The sequence below is a fragment of the Syngnathus floridae genome, chromosome 14 (assembly GCF_059516105.1).
Source record: "Syngnathus floridae isolate MCC-2025c chromosome 14, RoL_Sflo_1.0, whole genome shotgun sequence".
NCBI classification, from domain to species: Eukaryota; Metazoa; Chordata; class Actinopteri; order Syngnathiformes; family Syngnathidae; genus Syngnathus; species Syngnathus floridae.
This window is the reverse complement of record NC_142426.1, coordinates 11,751,220-11,771,351: the sequence shown is the minus strand read 5'-3', so window position 1 is coordinate 11,771,351 and position 20,132 is coordinate 11,751,220. Positions and strand designations below refer to the sequence as shown.

Below are 20,132 nucleotides of genomic sequence, written 5' to 3'. Positions count from 1 at the left end.
AGGCCGTGTCACGAACCGCTCGGCCAGTGTGACGTGACAGCTGGCGGCCGCCAGTTCTCTTTTGTACTTACCCAGCCCGCGCGGAGCGCAATACTGAACGTCTACGAATGACTCGAAGTGAAAGCGGGGTCACTGCCGAGCTCGCCACGCTTGGCGAGTGGCTCCGTCGCTGCGCTTGAACACCTGAGACCCAGGGTTCGATTCCCCACCCTTGCTGCTGCTTGCGCCAAATACTGCCTGCGCCGCCTGCGCCGCCTGCGCCGCCCATGCCGCCCATGCCGCCCGCGGTCCCTGCCGCCTGCATACGCTGCGCTGCGACATTCGCTACATAGCGATGTCTATAAATAGACAGGCCTTTACCTGTACTAGTAAGTAAATTAACAACTTTTTAAGACTTTACAAGTTTTTTTTAAGTTTTTTTTACCTTTTGTAATTTACTATTAATATTTTTTGGGCATGTGGTTTGCAAGTTTATTATGCAAATGAAGTTGCTTTGTACATTTTAGAGACACACACATTGACGAGATAGCGGCAGTACTTATGTGTATTTGTTAGGTTGCTTTGGGCAGAACAAACCGCAAAAGATGGGTCACATTGACCCAGCTGTCTAATTGTACTATCATTTGTAATGTACTTAAAAATTTAAATGATTAAAATTGTTAAAAATTGTCACATACAGTTAAATAGAGCATCAGACAGGTTGAGGCAAATATCTAGCATGTGGTTTAGACGTCTATCATGCAAATGAGTTTGTTTTGTACTTTTAACACACATGCACACTGGCGAGATAACGGCAGTACTTCTTTATTTCTTAGGTTGTTTTGGGCAAAACAACAAAATGTGCATCGCATTGACCCAGCATCAGACAGGTTGAGGCAAATACGCTGCTACTCGGTGGCAGCACTTGGAATTCATCTAGCCTTTCTGATATGGTCAATTTCATAAGGATGCTGGTATGAATAAGAACACTCTGGCCTTTATTTCACTCTGAACTGGGTAGTACCACCCAGTACATGTACCGAGGCTGGCCGTGTTGTTACGCAACTGCTTTGAATTGAAAGCTAAGGTCCTGGAAGTTACACGCTATGTTTATACATTCAATTGACTACAGCAGCAACCTGGACTGGACAGCAGCAGCCTTCTTTGTAGTCAGACAGCCAATGGGAATGCCAAGCCCTGCAACAAAACATGCAAGAAGTTTCACATTCAAGAGATGCACCATCGGTTGAGGCACATCGCGAATGATGACACCAAAGTTGACTTTATTTACAAGACCACCAACAGGAAGCAAACACACCTCTGTTGATTTTATTCACAAGAATGCCCACATGATGCATGACGATTCAAAACAAACCAAAAAATGGCTCTGACCACATTAAAACAGCTTTTACTCGTACAGAACAATGTACCAACATTCTGCAAGATTCTGAGTTCGGTGGCCATTTTAAAGCAGGGTTGCCAAAGAGGACTTACTGATCGCAACAGAGACAGTTTGTACACTTGTCGTTTGCATCTATGGCTGTCTGGCTACTTGGCTTTTGTCAACAATTTAGAATGCATCCAGCTTTTCTTTGTGTAGTTAAAAATAAAAAATCTGACACTGCATATTTAACAAGTCAATTTCGTTTCAGCCTAACTTTACAATTGTCTTGTCATTGAGAATGTCTCAAATGATTCCAGTTTGTATGCACGATAGACTGCCAATGCTTAAAATGGACCACTTGAATTCAGTTCACAGTTTAATTGCAGTTCAGTGGTACACACACACACACAATTACAGTACAAACAGTTCATTTCATGATTAAAAAAACAACAGTAAAACAACAATATGGCAAAATGACGCGGCGCTGAGAGAGAAAGAAAGAGGCATCATGCAGATAGCCAGTGTGCACACCCAGTAAAAAAGTGGAGGGAGGGAGGGATTTAGGAAAGAAAGGACAAAAGAAAAAAACAAAGTCATACTCTCCTTAAATGCTGGCTGGGCGCTTTGCCCTCGCCGCATCCGCACCCGTCCGTCTCGTGTCGGCCGCTCATCACGGGCGAAGGTTGGCTCCCCCCCCGGCCGGTATTCGACGTTTGGACTCATCCTCCGCCTCGTGCCACTGCAAAAAGAAAAACGGCACTCTGTTGCACGCGGTTCACTTCTGTGGACGTACTCATTACCTGTCTATTAAAGCGTGCTCCTATTTTAAGCTCCCTTTATTAATAGCGTATGTACACATGAATGTTTTTGTTTTCTTTTTATGTCTGTTCCTATATGAAGAATTCAATGCTTATAATTTATTTCATTGTTGTAAAGTGCTTTGAGCTGCATTTCTTGTATGAAAGGTGCTCTACAAATAAAGTTTTTTATTACTACCCTCTGGTCTCGCGGTCCTCTCCAGTCCCTCTCTGCGCAGGCACTCGTCCGATCCACTGCCCCAGCAATCCTGAAAGGCAGACATATTGTGGTGGTTTTGGCAAGGGGAAAAATTCCACTAGCACCCCATCCCCCACCCCCCCCCAACCTTGACTGAGGTAGGTTTGAATCAGGTAACTAGCGGCACGCACGGGCTGGCGCATGTCTCATACGGCCCTCCCGCATTGGAGCGGTCCGGGTTATGAAATGTTTAACCCCTTACAAAAAGGGAGGGAGGGAGGGAGCGAGAGGAGATGAGAAAAAAAGAGGAAAACGTGACGTCACGAAGAGCGTCACGGAGAATCTCCTTGTCCTCGACACCGTCGACGACACTGGGACCCAGTCTGGCAGACATTATACCCTGGTATTCCACAAAGGGCAAGGTATAGCCACGTTCCACCCTGAGTGCACCAGGCCATGCAGGTACTGCCGGGCACGTTGGTGAGCGAGAGAGGGAGGAAGAGGGGGAGGGAGGGGGGCAGGGGGTGTCTACTTTGCCGATTCGTATCTAGAGGGTCACAGCAACCCAAATGCCCGTGCGTGCTACTAGTTACCCTATTCAAACCGACAGGGGTAGGGAAAGCACAAAAGAAAAAACAAAGTCAGACTCCCCCCAAAACGCTGGCTGCATCTGCACCCATCAGTCTCGTGTGAGCCGCTGGTCACGGGCCAAGGTCCGGGTCTGCTCCGGCCGGTGTTGGACTCGTCTTCCGCCTCGCACAAGTGCAAAAAGACAAACGACACTCAGTTGCATGCGGCTCACATCTGTCAACGTACTCATGACCTGCCCCCTCCCTGGTCTTGTGGGTGCAGCCCAGTCCCTCTGGGTGCAGGCTGGCGCTCGTCCCATCCGCCGCCCCGGCAACCCTGAACGGCAGACAAATAAGGAAATCAAATTAAAACTAACAAGTGCGTTGCATATTGGATTGCCATGTCACCACCTCTGGCCAGCCTTGGCCAGTCATGCATCAGGCTCCTCTTCAACACTTGGCGACTGCTTTCTTTGGGTGATTCCTTCCTTTGCACCCCGCTCACCAATCGCGGGTCTGGTGGCCTCCGTCCACCGGCTCTTTGTTTCATACATCGTCTCTTCCACCTTGCAAGACAAGCACAAAAGTCTCGCTGCGCCGTCGCTTGCGCTTGCCGTCGCTGCGCGGTCGCTTGCGCTTGCCGTCGCTGCGCGGTCGCTTGCGCTTGCCGTCGCTGCGCGGTCGCTTGCGCTTGCCGTCGCTGCGCGGTCGCTTGCGCTTGCCGTCGCTGCGCGGTCGCTTGCGCTTGCCGTCGCTGCGCGGTCGCTTGCGCTTGCCGTCGCTGCGCGGTCGCTTGCGCCTGCCGTCGCTTGCGCGGTCGCTTGCGCCGTCGCTTGCGCCGTCGCTTGCGCGGTCGCTTGCGCTTGCCGTCGCTGCGCGGTCGCTTGCGCTTGCTGTCGCTGCGCGGTCGCTTGCGCTTGCAGTCGCTTGCGCTTGCCATCGCTGCGCGTTTGGCACTCAATGAGGGCTGCACAACATTTTGGAATACCAACGATATGGCAGTATTGGGCCAGACCACAGCATTGAGCAAAGTTGTGCAAAATTCTGGGATGGAGAGGAACTATTTGATCGCAATGATATCACTTAGACCAGTTAACTTTAACTTGCATCAATGACTTGTTATCTTCTAAAATCATTACAAATAGTTAGGAGGCCAGAAAACATGTTTCATTTGCCACATGAACAGAAAAAAATCTTTGTTTTCCTAAAGTGCATGTCAACGACCTATACCACCATATGACGGTTTTCCAATCCAGGTGCAGCCCTACACACACGTCACCATTGGTGTCCAAATGGTAGCCTCGGGCCAACTTGATCAACACACCACACGAATGAACGCAACACCGCTTTGTAGCACAAAATATGAATGGCAACATTTTGTGATTGATTGAATGAATTTGTGTCAAAGAATTCTCAATTTGATTCAGTATGCAGCCCTCAAACAGACATTTGGACACCGCCGGTGTGAACTAAAAAGAAAAGAAAAAAATCCATTTCACATGCGCAGGTCGACGCCTCCAGGGAAGCGGGTCTCCCTCAGAACTCTGCTACTTCAGAGCGATGCCACAGCGGTCCGTCCACCTCTGAGCAGATCGTGTCGCGTCCCGGTCGCCATCTGCACAAACCGAAACAAATGTTAGAAACTCAAAGAGCACCCCAAGTTGTAGGTCACTTGCTTACTTGATCACAGCGGTTAGGTACTCTTGGTCACCGGGTCGAATCGGGCCATGCACCCCCCTTTTGCGTCCAGCCTGCAAAAGGTAGAACACGCAATGAGTTGGGCGCTGCTCACATCATTAAGTCTTCACCGTGGACCGGCTCGCCCCAACACCGCCCCCTACACCTAGAGAACAAAGGACGCACAGTGGTACGTTAGGCTTCGATCAAGCACGACAGTGCTACGTTAGAAAAAGACACAATGTGACTGTCTCGCTCCAACACCTAGGGGAGAACAAAGAACACAAGGACCACAGTGGTAGGTTAGGGTTAGAGGAAGTGCAACAGTGGTAGGTTAGAAAAGGAAAATGTCACAAGTCAAATTGCAAAATTGGACATTCGGGATCGGCTCGCTCCGACGCCACCCTACACCGAGGGGAAAGAACAAAGAAGGCAGCAACTACAACAGTGGCAGGTTAGAAAAAGATCCACAATGGTACAAGTCGTATGGCAAAATTGGACATTCAGCTCCACGTCAAAGTTCAGTTTTGTGTCCATCCACGGAACCACGTCCTCCCCCAAGTGGGCCGTCAATGGCAACCAAGCACAAGACAACGCTGGATCCAGACCAGCCACAACCACAGCGCACCTCGAAAGCAAGACCAACCATCAGAGCCCTAAACACTGTCCACACCTGCAACCTTTCCGTCGTGCACCCATAACCAAAGGCAACCACACTGCCCCCTCCTGGGCACATGATCCGCGCACGTCGACTTTTGCAGCGCGATGCTTGATTCTTGACTTGATATGGCCATTGCTCCTTTGCATATGGCCATTGCTCCTTTGCTCCTTTGCATATGGCCATTGCTCCTTTGCATATGGCCATGGCTCCTTTGGATAGGCCATGGCTCCTTTGGATAGGCCATGGCTCCTTTGGATAGGCCATGGCTCCTTTGGATAGGCCATGGCTCCTTTGGATAGGCCATTGCTCCTTTGGATAGGCCATGGCTCCTTTGGATAGGCCATGGCTCCTTTGGATGGGCCATGGCTCCTTTGGATGGGCCATGGCTCCTCTGGATAGGCCATTGTGCCTTTTCATATGGAATTATCCCATTCGGCTCCCCTTGCAGCCTACAAAAACACAGACAGCCATTAATTGTGTGCTGGGAAGCTAAAACTCGACAACCATTGTGTGTTGGGAAGTTGAAACTTGACAAAAACAGGTTTTCACCTGATTTAGGACTACTCTTCCTCAGTGTCCTCAACATCACTGAAAGGGCTCCTTCAAGAGCCTCCTGCTTGCTTTGTATAGAAGGATGCTGGCTGGGCGGCAGTCTTTAGTGCTACAAAAGACAAGCAAATGATTGCAACAAAAATAGACATTGAGTCGAGTGCCAATGGCATGATTTTTTACCAACAATTATACATACTAGGAGTTTTACATTGGAAAAAAAATATTATATTGTAGTAAGTTATGATAATTGATCAAAATTATAGTTCATATTTGAATTTGATACATTCTAAGTAGAGTTTAACATTTGAAAAAATATCTAATCATTGTAGTAAATTATGATAATTATTCAGGATTATAATTCATATTTTAATTTCATCATTCATCAACTCCCCTCACATTGGACAGATGATCCAGGTTGGCGGCGTCCAAGACGGGAGAAAATAACCTGGGCAAATGTTTGTTGCGTAACGGAACGAGAGCGGGCGGGCGCCATCTTTGAATGGATTTGGTCCGATTTGGACATGACGTAACATATACGTTGCATTCACCAGTCGTTTGCATGACACGGAAATGGCACACGCATCATATAAAATTTAAAAAAATGGTTAAGTTGACTAGAGTCAAACTAACATTTCCTATCGTCAGACAAACACGCGCTTATCGGCGGCGTCATTTACGAACCGTCTACAGACAGACGAATGATAAAAATGCTGGCCAGCATGAAAAAAAAAAACCCGCGAAAGACATTTAAAATACCACCAAAACGCGCAACGACGCGACGCGACGCAAAGTGGATTGTGCCGTGCCGAAACCTCAAGCACTCCCTAGACAGCGAAAATCCTGCAAGAAATAATAAATGGCATCGTAAGAAACTGCAAACATTTGCTCACGGGCTAAATGGCCTGCGGCCTACAATTTACCTCCAGGCCCACCGTCGCGGTGGACGTGACGTTGCCGAGTCACGAGAGTACGACAATCCTGCGACAAACAAAATCAATTGAAAAAAAAAAAAGGCTTGTGAGAAAAAGCAACAAAGCGTGCCGTCGTGAGAAACGGCAGGAGACGACAAACATTTGCTAGCATGCTCGCTTACCTGAGAAACCGTCCGCCGCCGCCGCCGTCCCCGCTCGGTGGCACCTGCATATGATAACTCCCCTTGAGCGAGCACACCTGTCTTCAATTGACCTAAAGCCCTGACGTCACATCCGGCGATTCAAATCTTCTTCTCCTGATCGTCCAACGGCGCTCGGCACACTGACGCCACCAGGTGGTCACTACTGTGGAAAGGCTTGCTTCGGACTATCCGTTGAAACTTTCAACACCGAACATGTTTGGATGGAGGATACCCTATCAATATGACCAAATTTCCTTTGGTTTCCGAGCAGGCTCTGGTCGAGTGGTTAACGCCATTGCCTTCAATCAAATGAAAATATTTGTATCGAGTATATTTGTATTGTATATTTGTAAACGTGCTTTTGTTGTGCAATTAACCCTTTATTTATTTATTCTCTTTTTTTTTAACCTCGTGTAGTGTACCTACACATATTGTCATATAAAATGTTTTTATGTTTTAATTGGCGAATATAAAAACAAGGAATAAGACGCCAGACACGTTTTAACATAAATGTTTATTAAAAATAATAATATCAAAAGCAAATTTCAAACCAGCAATCTAATGTGAAATTGCAGTAGATATATTGGATAACAATATTTGGGCGTATATAGGTACACACGTTATTTAAAAACGACTATAAGTGTTATACTACGATACAAGTGTTTACCAGCTCAGTGGCCTGAGAGGAGAGTGTCCGCCCTGAGACTGGGAGGTGGTGGGTTCAAACCCCTGCCGAGTCATACCAGTGACTATAACAATGGTACCCATTTCTTCCCTGCTTGGCACTCAGTGAAAGGGGTTGAAATGGGGCCCCCCCCCTCCTGCTCACTTATACTCCTGCTCACTTATACTCCGGTGCGACTTACAGTGCGAAAATTACGGTAAGTTAAAAAATATCAGAGGAAGTGATCAACAACTGAGGTGATTTGGTTGCATAAGTGTGCACACCCGCTTATAACTGTACTACAGTGTACATATATGGCTGTGTTGAGAATGAACCAACTGAGGTGATTTGGTTGCATAAGCAAGCATAACCCTAAGCACAGCAAAAGCGAGAGCAAGCCTAACACCAACTCTAACCCTAAGCCTAAGCACAGCAAAAGCGAGAGCAAGCCTAACACAAACCCTAACCCTAAGCACAACAAGAGCAAGCCTAACCCTAAGCCTAAGCACAGCAAAAGCGAGAGCAAGCCTAACACAAACCCTAACCCTAACCCTAAGCACAGCAAGAGCAAGCCTAACCCTAAGCCTAAGCACAGCAAAAGTGAGAGCAAGCCTAAGCCTAACACAAACCCTAACCCTAACCCTAAGCACAGCAAGGGCAAGCCTAACCCTAAGCACAGCAAAAGCGAGAGCAAGCCTAAGACTAACATAAACCCTAACCCTAACCCTAAGCACAGCAAGAGCAAGCCTAACCCTAAGCCTAAGCACAGCAAAAGCGAGAGCAAGCCTAACACAAACCCTAACCCTAACCCTAACCCTAACATAAACCCTAACCCTAACCCTAAGCACAGCAAGAGCAAGCCTAACCCTAAGCCTCAGCACAGCAAAAGCCAGCCTGAGCCTAACACAAACCCTAACCCTAACCACAGCAAGAGCAAGCCTAACCCTAAGCCTCAGCACAGCAAAAGCCAGCCTGAGCCTAAAACAAACCCTAACCCTAACCCTAACCACAGCAAGAGCAAGCCTAACCCTAAGCCTCAGCACAGCAAAAGCCAGCCTGAGCCTAACACAAACCCTAACCCTAACCCTAACCACAGCAAGAGCAAGCCTAACCCTAAGCCTCAGCACAGCAAAAGCCAGCCTGAGCCTAACACAAACCCTAACCCTAACCCTAACCACAGCAAGAGCAAGCCTAACCCTAAGCCTCAGCACAGCAAAAGCCAGCCTGAGCCTAACACAAACCCTAACCCTAACCCTAACCACAGCAAGAGCAAGCCTAACCCTAAGCCTCAGCACAGCAAAAGCCAGCCTGAGCCTAACACAAACCCTAACCCTAACCCTAACCACAGCAAGAGCAAGCCTAACCCTAAGCCTCAGCACAGCAAAAGCCAGCCTGAGCCTAACACAAACCCTAACCCTAACCCTAACCCTAACCACAGCAAGAGCAAGCCTAACCCTAAGCCTCAGCACAGCAAAAGCCAGCCTGAGCCTAACACAAACCCTAACCCTAACCCTAACCCTAACCACAGCAAGAGCAAGCCTAACCCTAAGCCTCAGCACAGCAAAAGCCAGCCTGAGCCTAACACAAACCCTAACCCTAACCCTAACCACAGCAAGAGCAAGCCTAACCCTAAGCCTCAGCACAGCAAAAGCCAGCCTGAGCCTAACACAAACCCTAACCCTAACCCTAACCCTAACCACAGCAAGAGCAAGCCTAACCCTAAGCCTCAGCACAGCAAAAGCCAGCCTGAGCCTAACACAAACCCTAACCCTAACCCTAACCACAGCAAGAGCAAGCCTAACCCTAAGCCTCAGCACAGCAAAAGCCAGCCTGAGCCTAACACAAACCCTAACCCTAACCCTAACCCTAACCACAGCAAGAGCAAGCCTAACCCTAAGCCTCAGCACAGCAAAAGCCAGCCTGAGCCTAACACAAACCCTAACCCTAACCCTAACCCTAACCACAGCAAGAGCAAGCCTAACCCTAAGCCTCAGCACAGCAAAAGCCAGCCTGAGCCTAACACAAACCCTAACCCTAACCCTAACCACAGCAAGAGCAAGCCTAACCCTAAGCCTCAGCACAGCAAAAGCCAGCCTGAGCCTAACACAAACCCTAACCCTAACCCTAACCACAGCAAGAGCAAGCCTAACCCTAAGCCTCAGCACAGCTAAAGCCAGCCTGAGCCTAACACAAACCCTAACCCTAACCCTAACCCTAACCACAGCAAGAGCAAGCCTAACCCTAAGCCTCAGCACAGCAAAAGCCAGCCTGAGCCTAACACAAACCCTAACCCTAACCCTAACCCTAACCACAGCAAGAGCAAGCCTAACCCTAAGCCTCAGCACAGCAAAAGCCAGCCTGAGCCTAACACAAACCCTAACCCTAACCCTAACCACAGCAAGAGCAAGCCTAACCCTAAGCCTCAGCACAGCAAAAGCCAGCCTGAGCCTAACACAAACCCTAACCCTAACCCTAACCCTAACCACAGCAAGAGCAAGCCTAACCCTAAGCCTCAGCACAGCAAAAGCCAGCCTGAGCCTAACACAAACCCTAACCCTAACCCTAACCCTAACCACAGCAAGAGCAAGCCTAACCCTAAGCCTCAGCACAGCAAAAGCCAGCCTGAGCCTAACACAAACCCTAACCCTAACCCTAACCCTAACCACAGCAAGAGCAAGCCTAACCCTAAGCCTCAGCACAGCAAAAGCCAGCCTGAGCCTAACACAAACCCTAACCCTAACCCTAACCACAGCAAGAGCAAGCCTAACCCTAAGCCTCAGCACAGCAAAAGCCAGCCTGAGCCTAACACAAACCCTAACCCTAACCCTAACCACAGCAAGAGCAAGCCTAACCCTAAGCCTCAGCACAGCAAAAGCCAGCCTGAGCCTAACACAAACCCTAACCCTAACCCTAACCACAGCAAGAGCAAGCCTAACCCTAAGCCTCAGCACAGCAAAAGCCAGCCTGAGCCTAACACAAACCCTAACCCTAACCCTAACCACAGCAAGAGCAAGCCTAACCCTAAGCCTCAGCACAGCAAAAGCCAGCCTGAGCCTAACACAAACCCTAACCCTAACCCTAACCACAGCAAGAGCAAGCCTAACCCTAAGCCTCAGCACAGCTAAAGCCAGCCTGAGCCTAACACAAACCCTAACCCTAACCCTAACCCTAACCACAGCAAGAGCAAGCCTAACCCTAAGCCTCAGCACAGCAAAAGCCAGCCTGAGCCTAACACAAACCCTAACCCTAACCCTAACCCTAACCACAGCAAGAGCAAGCCTAACCCTAAGCCTCAGCACAGCAAAAGCCAGCCTGAGCCTAACACAAACCCTAACCCTAACCCTAACCACAGCAAGAGCAAGCCTAACCCTAAGCCTCAGCACAGCAAAAGCCAGCCTGAGCCTAACACAAACCCTAACCCTAACCCTAACCACAGCAAGAGCAAGCCTAACCCTAAGCCTCAGCACAGCAAAAGCCAGCCTGAGCCTAACACAAACCCTAACCCTAACCCTAACCACAGCAAGAGCAAGCCTAACCCTAAGCCTCAGCACAGCTAAAGCCAGCCTGAGCCTAACACAAACCCTAACCCTAACCCTAACCACAGCAAGAGCAAGCCTAACCCTAAGCCTCAGCACAGCTAAAGCCAGCCTGAGCCTAACACAAACCCTAACCCTAACCCTAACCCTAACCACAGCAAGAGCAAGCCTAACCCTAAGCCTCAGCACAGCAAAAGCCAGCCTGAGCCTAACACAAACCCTAACCCTAACCCTAACCCTAACCACAGCAAGAGCAAGCCTAACCCTAAGCCTCAGCACAGCAAAAGCCAGCCTGAGCCTAACACAAACCCTAACCCTAACCCTAACCACAGCAAGAGCAAGCCTAACCCTAAGCCTCAGCACAGCAAAAGCCAGCCTGAGCCTAACACAAACCCTAACCCTAACCCTAACCACAGCAAGAGCAAGCCTAACCCTAAGCCTCAGCACAGCAAAAGCCAGCCTGAGCCTAACACAAACCCTAACCCTAACCCTAACCACAGCAAGAGCAAGCCTAACCCTAAGCCTCAGCACAGCAAAAGCCAGCCTGAGCCTAACACAAACCCTAACCCTAACCCTAACCCTAACCACAGCAAGAGCAAGCCTAACCCTAAGCCTCAGCACAGCAAAAGCCAGCCTGAGCCTAACACAAACCCTAACCCTAACCCTAACCACAGCAAGAGCAAGCCTAACCCTAAGCCTCAGCACAGCAAAAGCCAGCCTGAGCCTAACACAAACCCTAACCCTAACCCTAACCACAGCAAGAGCAAGCCTAACCCTAAGCCTCAGCACAGCAAAAGCCAGCCTGAGCCTAACACAAACCCTAACCCTAACCCTAACCCTAACCACAGCAAGAGCAAGCCTAACCCTAAGCCTCAGCACAGCAAAAGCCAGCCTGAGCCTAACACAAACCCTAACCCTAACCCTAACCACAGCAAGAGCAAGCCTAACCCTAAGCCTCAGCACAGCAAAAGCCAGCCTGAGCCTAACACAAACCCTAACCCTAACCCTAACCACAGCAAGAGCAAGCCTAACCCTAAGCCTCAGCACAGCTAAAGCCAGCCTGAGCCTAACACAAACCCTAACCCTAACCCTAACCCTAACCACAGCAAGAGCAAGCCTAACCCTAAGCCTCAGCACAGCAAAAGCCAGCCTGAGCCTAACACAAACCCTAACCCTAACCCTAACCCTAACCACAGCAAGAGCAAGCCTAACCCTAAGCCTCAGCACAGCAAAAGCCAGCCTGAGCCTAACACAAACCCTAACCCTAACCCTAACCACAGCAAGAGCAAGCCTAACCCTAAGCCTAAGCACAGCAAAAGCGAGAGCAAGCCTAACACAAACCCTAACCCTAACCCTAAGCACAGCAAGGGCAAGCCTAACCCTAAGCCTAAGCACAGCAAAAGCGAGAGCAAGCCTAACACAATCCCTAACCCTAAGCACAGCAAGAGCAAGCCTAACCCTAAGCCTAAGCACAGCAAAAGCGAGAGCAAGCCTAACACAAACCCTAACCCTAACCCTAAGCACAGCAAGAGCAAGCCTAACCCTAAGCCTAAGCACAGCAAAAGTGAGAGCAAGCCTAACACAAACCCTAACCCTAAGCACAGCAAGAGCAAGCCTAACCCTAAGCCTAAGCACAGCAAAAGCGAGAGCAAGCCTAACACAAACCCTAACCCTAACCCTAAGCACAGCAAGAGCAAGCCTAACCCTAAGCCTAAGCACAGCAAAAGTGAGAGCAAGCCTAACACAAACCCTAACCCTAACCCTAAGCACAGCAAGAGCAAGCCTAACCCTAAGCCTAAGCACAGCAAAAGTGAGAGCAAGCCTAAGCCTAACACAAACCCTAACCCTAACCCTAAGCACAGCAAGGGCAAGCCTAACCCTAAGCACAGCAAAAGCGAGAGCAAGCCTAAGACTAACATAAACCCTAACCCTAACCCTAAGCACAGCAAGAGCAAGCCTAACCCTAAGCCTAAGCACAGCAAAAGCGAGAGCAAGCCTAACACAATTCCTAACCCTAAGCACAGCAAGAACAAGCCTAACCCTAAGCCTAAGCACAGCAAAAGCGAGAGCAAGCCTAACACAAACCCTAACCCTAAGCACAGCAAGAACAAGCCTAACCCTAAGCCTAAGCACAGCAAAAGCGAGAGCAAGCCTAACACAAACCCTAACCCTAACCCTAAGCACAGCAAGAGAAAGCCTAACCCTAAGCCTAAGCACAGCAAAAGCGAGAGCAAGCCTAACACAAACCCTAACCCTAAGCACAGCAAGAGCAAGCCTAACCCTAACCCTAAGCACAGCAAAAGCGAGAGCAAGCCTAAGCCTAACACAAACCCTAACCCTAAGCACAGCAAGAGCAAGCCTAACCCTAAGCACAGCAAAAGCGAGAGCAAGCCTAAGCCTAACACAAACCCTAACCCTAAGCACAGCAAGAGCAAGCCTAACCCTAAGCACAGCAAAAGCGAGAGCAAGCCTAACATAAACCCTAACCCTAACTCTAAGCACAGCAAGAGCAAGCCTAACCCTAACCCTAAGCACAGCAAAAGAAGGAGCAAGCCTAAGCCTAACACAAACCCTAACCCTAAGCACAGCAAGAGCAAGCCTAACCCTAAGCACAGCAAAAGCGAGAGGAAGCCTAACACAAACCCTAACCCTAAGCACAGCAAGAGCAAGCCTAACCCTAAGCACAGCAAAAGCGAGAGCAAGCCTAAGACTAACACAAACCCTAACCCTAAGCACAGCAAGCGCAAGCCTAACCCTAAGCACAGCAAAAGCGAGAGCAAGCCTAAGCCTAACACAAACCCTAACCCTAACCCTAAGCACAGCAAGAGCAAGCCTAACCCAAAGCACAGCAAAAGCGAGAGCAAGCCTAACACAAACCCTAACCCTAACCCTAAGCACAGCAAGAGCAAGCCTAACCCTAAGCCTAAGCAAAAGCGAGAGCAAGCCTAACGCAAACCCTAACCCTAAGCATAGCAAGAGCAAGCCTAACCCTAAGCACAGCAAAAGCGAGAGCAAGCCTAACACTAACACAAACCCTAACCCTAAGCACAGCAAGAGCAAGCCTCACCTGGTGTTTACCAGCTCAGTGGCCTAAGAGGAGAGTGTCCGCCCTGAGTTTGGGAGGTGGTGGGTTCAAACCCCTGCCGAGTCATACCAGTGACTATAACAATGGTACCCATTTCTTCCCTGCTTGGCACTCAGTGTAAGGGGTTGAAATGGGGCCCCCCCCCCTGCTGCTCACTTATACTCCGGTGTGACTTAGAGTCCAAAAATTACGGTAAGTTAAAAAATATCAGAGGAAGTGATCAACAACTGAGGTGATTTGGTTGCATAAGTGTGCACACCCGCTTATAACTGTACTACAGTGTACATATCTGGCTGTGTTGAGAATGAACCAATTACATTCAAACTCGAATCAGCACACACCTGCGTCTCATTAACCCCAAATTATGCTCAGTTTTTCTAATTATGGATTTTCAAATTGTGCATTAGGAAATTTTAATGCCAAGCCTTTAGTTGAAGGTTTAGACTTTTTTTTAAAGAGTTTTAAATGTTGGTTAGGAAAAATATTATTACTGTTATGTCTGCTCAGGAGAATATTATGTGGCAGAAATGACAAGTCCACATTGACAATAAATAAAATGGAAGGAGTTAGAGGTTAAATGTTACCTGGGGACACCTCCCAGACTCGAGTCTTCAACTCACCTTCATCATTAGTCACCATCTGTCATCTTACTTATGGGTGGATTCATCATTATTACTTTATTTGTTGACAGAATAATGACAAGTGCCTGCACTTCCATTTTTTTCTCATTGGTAAAATGGAGCCAATCCCAGCTGACTGAGTAATTATTTTGTATAACGGAGGTGATGTTTTGCAACTTTTCAAATGTCACGTGACACCCCAGGGCCACATTGCGCAAGTGCAAGACGACGTACGTATGTTCTCGTGACGGTGACTCAGCATTTTGTATGGGGGGGGGGGGGGGGGGGATTGCCCGCCTGACTTCATTCAGCTTGATGACGTCACTTGCTTGTGGCGCAGCTGGAAAAGCACCAAAGGGTCAAGGGCGAGAGTTGTTTGGAACATCACGTTGCTCTTTACACAACTCCACCAAAGGTTACTTACCTCTGGGTACTGTCGTTAGGTGTTGTCCTTCATGACTTGAACCAGGAAGAGTATTCATCCAAACAGTTGATGTGGTTAATTATAATCTTGACATTTCTTGTGAGCAGTAAAATAAACAATTGAAGTGATTCTGTAAAGTCAAGTCCAAAATTTAAATAGTAATATGTTCAATGTGGCACTACTAGTCATGGTATTCTGTTTAATGTTGCATTGGTGGAATATAAATGACAAAATTCACCTGTTTGTATCCATGTCCAGGGGTGGCCATTTCTGCCACTTGTTGAAAATGACATCACAATATTGCAAACTACTGCAACGTCATAGGCGTTATCAAGATCCCTGGCCGGATTCATGTTGGATCATGTGCAAATGTCAACGTAGCACGTGCTTCTGTGAAGAAGTCAGTTGGCAAGAATGCAAAGCAAACGCTGGAGAGAATTGTCAAAAGAGGGGGAGAGGGCTTGGATGAATGAGCAAGCACGCTGGTGCTGAGCCACGCAGAAGCTGAGCAGAGCGGAGCGCCGAGGATTATTGTGCGCTTTAGCTCAGAGATGGCTGCGAGGCAACAGAGGCCAACGTGACCCCCGTGATCCGCACGTGACTCTCCCTTTACAACTTCGCGCTAAAGGTCACAGCGCTCATTTTCTGCAAAAGAACGCAGAAAGACAGTTGTGGCTCAGAACAAATATCTTTTTTATTGACATCAGAACACGTGTCCAGTCAGATTCTGCAAAAGTAAAAAAACAACAACATAAATATACTTAAATATATTGGAAAATAACTTAAAATTGTAACACGACAATTGTACTTGGCATAGGAATTATTAAATACACACGTCACTGGATGTCTAATAATAGCCCTTCCCTTTTTAAATTACAACAACATCAATATTAACAGTTGAATGAAATATGAAATCAAATAGTCAAAGGTCCAGTGCTTTAAGTGCTTTGTTTGAACACAGATGCCCAGGCCTCGGCTCAGAGTTCCGGCCGACTCTCCGCCTTTCCTGAAACGTGTCACACAGGCCGTGAAGCAACAGCGGTGAGAGCGTATGATGTAATCCTCCTGCCTGCGCCACGTCCGGCTTTGACGCCAACAAAAGCAACCCGGCCGGCTCCATTTTCGTCATCCGTGACGACATGCCACGACGGACAGACACAACTCCAAAACAAGTGGAAATTCCCGTCCCACTTTTTTTTTTTTTTTTTAAATTCATCCCAACTACACAACAGGGTCTGGTTTTTTTTGGGGGGGGGTTTGTTTTGTTATCCAACCCGAACGCTGCTTCGGAACTTGATCTGCAGCTGGTAAAACATCCACTGCGGTGCAGATTTAGAATTTGTTTTCATCGCTCGGGCAGGTTGATGATGGGCACCCATTGGTCCATGCAGCGACTCTCCCTGCAGAAGAGGTTCACTTTGCTCAAGGCCGGGTCCTTCCACAGGGAAGACTCGGGGCTCTGGAAAAGAAAGGAGAAGTTGAGTCACCTAAACGCCGGACAAGTGGCCTCTGTGTGTGGGAGTGTGTCTGAGTGTGCGTGCATGCGCGCATGAGGTATTCCCTTCTACCGACATTCCTCGCAAGTCACAGGCGGGAGGAGTCATGTGTATGTTTACCGAAATGCACACGGGACTTAGTTTCAGTCACGTGAAGCAGCCTTCATGTATGCACATCGTCAAAGGTTTGCATGCGAAACTCTTACACTAGCATGCATATTTATACTGCAGAGGTGGTAAACGTACTCACACTCTGTACTTAAGTAAATGTACAAATTGTCCTACTCACATTTTTTTGCACCCAATTATAAGTCCAGTAGCTTGACTTTTTAATTTGGAACCCTCTTCACACAAAATAATACTTTGTTTTCTTAACTTACAAAGCATTCGTAGTGAGATGAAAAAAAAGAGAACTGGACGTGATGTCAACATTTTTTCATATCGCTTTGTTAATGTGACATCCATGTATAAAATGCAAAATGAGCAAAAAAAGCATCTTACCGGTAACATAGGAGCACAAAAGCTCATTTTGAACCTATTGTCACAATGCAAATACAAAATCAGCAAATTCAAATTTCAACCACGGATCACTTTACCTCTCCTGATTTACTTTTATGGAGATGCTCAAAAAAGGAGCAAGCCTTATTTCAACAAAGTACGGAGGTTTCCGTTCAAACTAACTTTGGCCTTGAAGAGGCTCCACAACCTTTTTTCTGCAACTGAATGGAATATTAGCAAACGGCTATTTATAAATCCTAGGAGCGTGATACAATTGGTGTTTGGGGCGTGCCTCGGTTTCCACACCAACACTTATGCTGGGAGCTGTCCTATCTTGTCTACGTGCATGAACCGACGAAGCCGACACTAATGTCATGTGAAACCAGTTGCCATCGATTTGATGCCCTGATATGACCCGAATGAAAGGAAGCGACCAGACCGCCGACGTTGGCTTAGAAAAGCAGGGCGTCATTGTAGGAATTCACACCCGTGTAAGAGAGAAAAAAAACGTCGATGCAATGAGAGCATACCACGGAGTGAGTGTACTTACGGTGACAAGCACGCAGTGCAGGTCCATGGGCTCGCCCCCGCTCTGCTTCCCTGCTCCTCCTCCCGCCGCCAGAATTTGAGCCAGGCGCCGGGTGTTGTTCACTCTCAGGATGTTGATGTCATTCTCGCAGCAGAAAGCCTGGATGAGGGTGAAGTGGATCTGCAGGGCCACGTCTTTCACATCTTCGTCATCAGCCGCCAAGATGCACAAGACCACATTGTCGGGGTCCCTGAGGAAGAAAAGATGACAATGGATCATTGTTTATGACAAAAGGTCCTGTGCATACAACAGTGTGATGAAGAAAAAATAAAGCCGGTATGCATGGAACTAGGAATCGTGTAATAGGAGTTTATAAAGGCGTACTTACACATTGAGGGACTTTGCTGCCTCGTAGACGCCCACAGTTATGCAGCCCTGTGGTAAGGCTCTGGTCAGGACCTCTTCTAACGCTTTCGCCACCGAATCCATTCTGCAAAGCCGTTCCAAAAAAAAGTTGACACATTACCAAAAAGGCACATGAAAGTTGCGCCTTTCGGCCGATGTTAAGCGGACTCTTTTAAAAATCATCTTTGCGTGTCTTTGAACGTCTTTTTGCCAACGATGGCAAACGCAAGCGGTAGATGTTAGCACTTTTTGAACGTGGACATGCACAGTGCGCTTGTCTCACTTTCAAGCCGTTTGCAGCGTCGTTTGAGGTAATAAAGTACACCGGGTCTTACAGAACACTTTGATTTTTTTCCCCCTCTCTGCTTAATTTACATATTCGTATTACATACGCACGCGCCGGCCTGCAACGATCCATGCACGCACCACAGCAAAGAAATAAAATAACAAGGAAAAGAGTGTTGCAGCGCCATACCTTTCTTGAGAGTTATCTCCAGTTATTTCCTCAAATGTCATGTTGTACATAAAATCCCAAATCCAATTTAAAGCGAACTTCTGGTTGCTTCTCTTCTTTTCTAAACATGCGCGTATCGATTGCTCTTTGCTTCTACTGCAAGTGAGGTGTTCAATCTAGCAGCTTCACATAAGAGTGTCCTAGGACAATGGTGGTCATGGAGGATATTTGCATAGCTAGTCATGATTGGCCCTATGCTAATTTGTCAGACGGCGCTCCAGTGAGATTGCACGGAAGGCGGTCCGCTCTCCAGCTGGACTTTCTGGTGGGGCAACTGCAGGCATCGAGATTCTCACGAGGTGTCTATTGTACAGTATACTCCCTATTTGGCACCATCTATAGGCCGCTGGGGGAACAGCAGGCGTTCGCCAAAGAGTCAATTTGACATTCTAAACTGCCTCATTTTACCCCCCAAAGTTGCCATTTTTCATGGAACTTGATCGCCACTCTACATTAGATGTCATGGATATTATTCAGGCTCAAACACGTGTTTCTTTCCATTTTTAAGAAATTAACTGCAACCAGACAATGTGTAAGCTTGCTGACAGAGAGAGCATTTTTGGCTAATATTAGGATTTAATGACCAGATCATGGAACTTTACCTAGCAACCACAAATGCCTCCCTGTGAAACATTCGCATGTTTCAATGTTTAACATGTACTTGTGTTTCCCCCCACAGTCCATAAACATGCATGTTGGGTTCAAGGAAAACTTAAAAATGTTCTTAAATGTGAATGTGAGTGTAACAGTTGTGTGTTCATACTGTACTTGCCCTATAGTGGCCAGTCCAGGTTGTGCGATTCTTGATTCTTGTTGAAGCCTTAAAACCTCCAGCTTTGGAATTTCAAAAATTCACCATTTAATCTGAAAAAGAAAAAGAAGGCACAATAAAGGTATGTATATTTTCCAGTTATGACTAGCATTTTTGTTCGTCTATTCACAACGGACGTTATTTAACTTAAGACAGTGAAAGTATTTTTGGCACATGTGCAGAACAAAAGAAAGTAATCTTGTCAAAATAAATCCCAACGTATTCACGACTTGTATGGCGAATCTTGCTTTTACCCCCTTTTTTTTCGACCCTTCTTCCTAAACAACACGCAATACTTTCCCCAGACGTTACAACATCCACGCATACAAGTTTACGTATCAATTAAAAAAATCTATTTTACTCTCTTACTTGAGTTAAACACACCGAGGGAAATGAGTCGGTGATGCAAAGCCTACCGAGGTGGGACGTTATTACATTTGAGGGGATACTCCAACTTTTAGCCAGTAGCAACGGCATAGCAACGGCATAGCAACGGGACGCGTGTCGAGGAAAAGAAGCTGTCTGATTGGTCAGCCCTGGTTGTCATGAACTCCGCCGGAAGCGCGCGCATGCTCAAAAAGAGTGCCGCGAGACCGAAACGCACGTGACCCAACGTCC

The 20,132-nt window shown here is 47.6% G+C and overlaps 1 protein-coding gene and 2 long non-coding RNA genes across 5 annotated transcripts; all 3 read right to left on the bottom strand.

The window, feature by feature from the left end:
* Positions 1 to 788: 788 nt before the first annotated feature.
* Positions 789 to 7,120, bottom strand: LOC148387794 (uncharacterized). 3 transcript variants are annotated; one of them, XR_015862748.1, is made up of 7 exons: positions 6,912 to 7,119; positions 6,739 to 6,796; positions 5,816 to 6,658; positions 4,609 to 5,715; positions 3,340 to 4,543; positions 2,360 to 3,265; positions 789 to 2,102 (listed from the first exon to the last, which is right to left on the bottom strand). It is a non-coding gene; the product is annotated as an uncharacterized LOC148387794 (long non-coding RNA). The 3 variants fall into 3 exon arrangements; XR_015862749.1 differs by having other exon boundaries at positions 2,360 to 4,543; positions 5,816 to 5,927; positions 6,215 to 6,658; positions 6,912 to 7,118; XR_015862747.1 differs by having other exon boundaries at positions 2,360 to 4,543; positions 6,912 to 7,120.
* Positions 7,121 to 15,115: 7,995 nt separating this feature from the next.
* LOC148387793 (uncharacterized) lies at positions 15,116 to 15,431 on the bottom strand. Its single transcript, XR_015862468.1, has 2 exons — positions 15,262 to 15,431; positions 15,116 to 15,177 (listed from the first exon to the last, which is right to left on the bottom strand). It is a non-coding gene; the product is annotated as an uncharacterized LOC148387793 (long non-coding RNA).
* A 499-nt stretch (positions 15,432 to 15,930) lies between these two features.
* Positions 15,931 to 18,863, bottom strand: LOC148387792 (growth arrest and DNA damage-inducible protein GADD45 alpha-like). Its single transcript, XM_088395658.1, has 4 exons — positions 18,665 to 18,863; positions 18,173 to 18,274; positions 17,806 to 18,034; positions 15,931 to 16,720 (listed from the first exon to the last, which is right to left on the bottom strand). The coding sequence occupies exons 1-4, from the start codon at positions 18,712 to 18,714 to the stop codon at positions 16,607 to 16,609; spliced, it is 495 nt and encodes a 164-aa protein (XP_088251784.1). The 5' UTR covers positions 18,715 to 18,863; the 3' UTR covers positions 15,931 to 16,606.
* Between the last annotated feature and the right edge of the window lie 1,269 nt (positions 18,864 to 20,132).

What these genes read in the sequence shown, in the direction of transcription:
- LOC148387792 (XM_088395658.1), bottom strand. Translation starts at nt 18,714, where the DNA reads ATGTACAACATGACATTTGAGGAAATAACTGGAGATAACTCTCAAGAA. An exon ending in GCAGCAAAGTCCCTCAATGT is followed by an intron (nt 18,035 to 18,172) that starts GTAAGTACGCCT and finishes TTTCTTCCTCAG; the next exon opens with GGACCCCGACAATGTGGTCT. An exon ending in TGCACTGCGTGCTTGTCACC is followed by an intron (nt 16,721 to 17,805) that starts GTAAGTACACTC and finishes TTTCTTTTCCAG; the next exon opens with AGCCCCGAGTCTTCCCTGTG.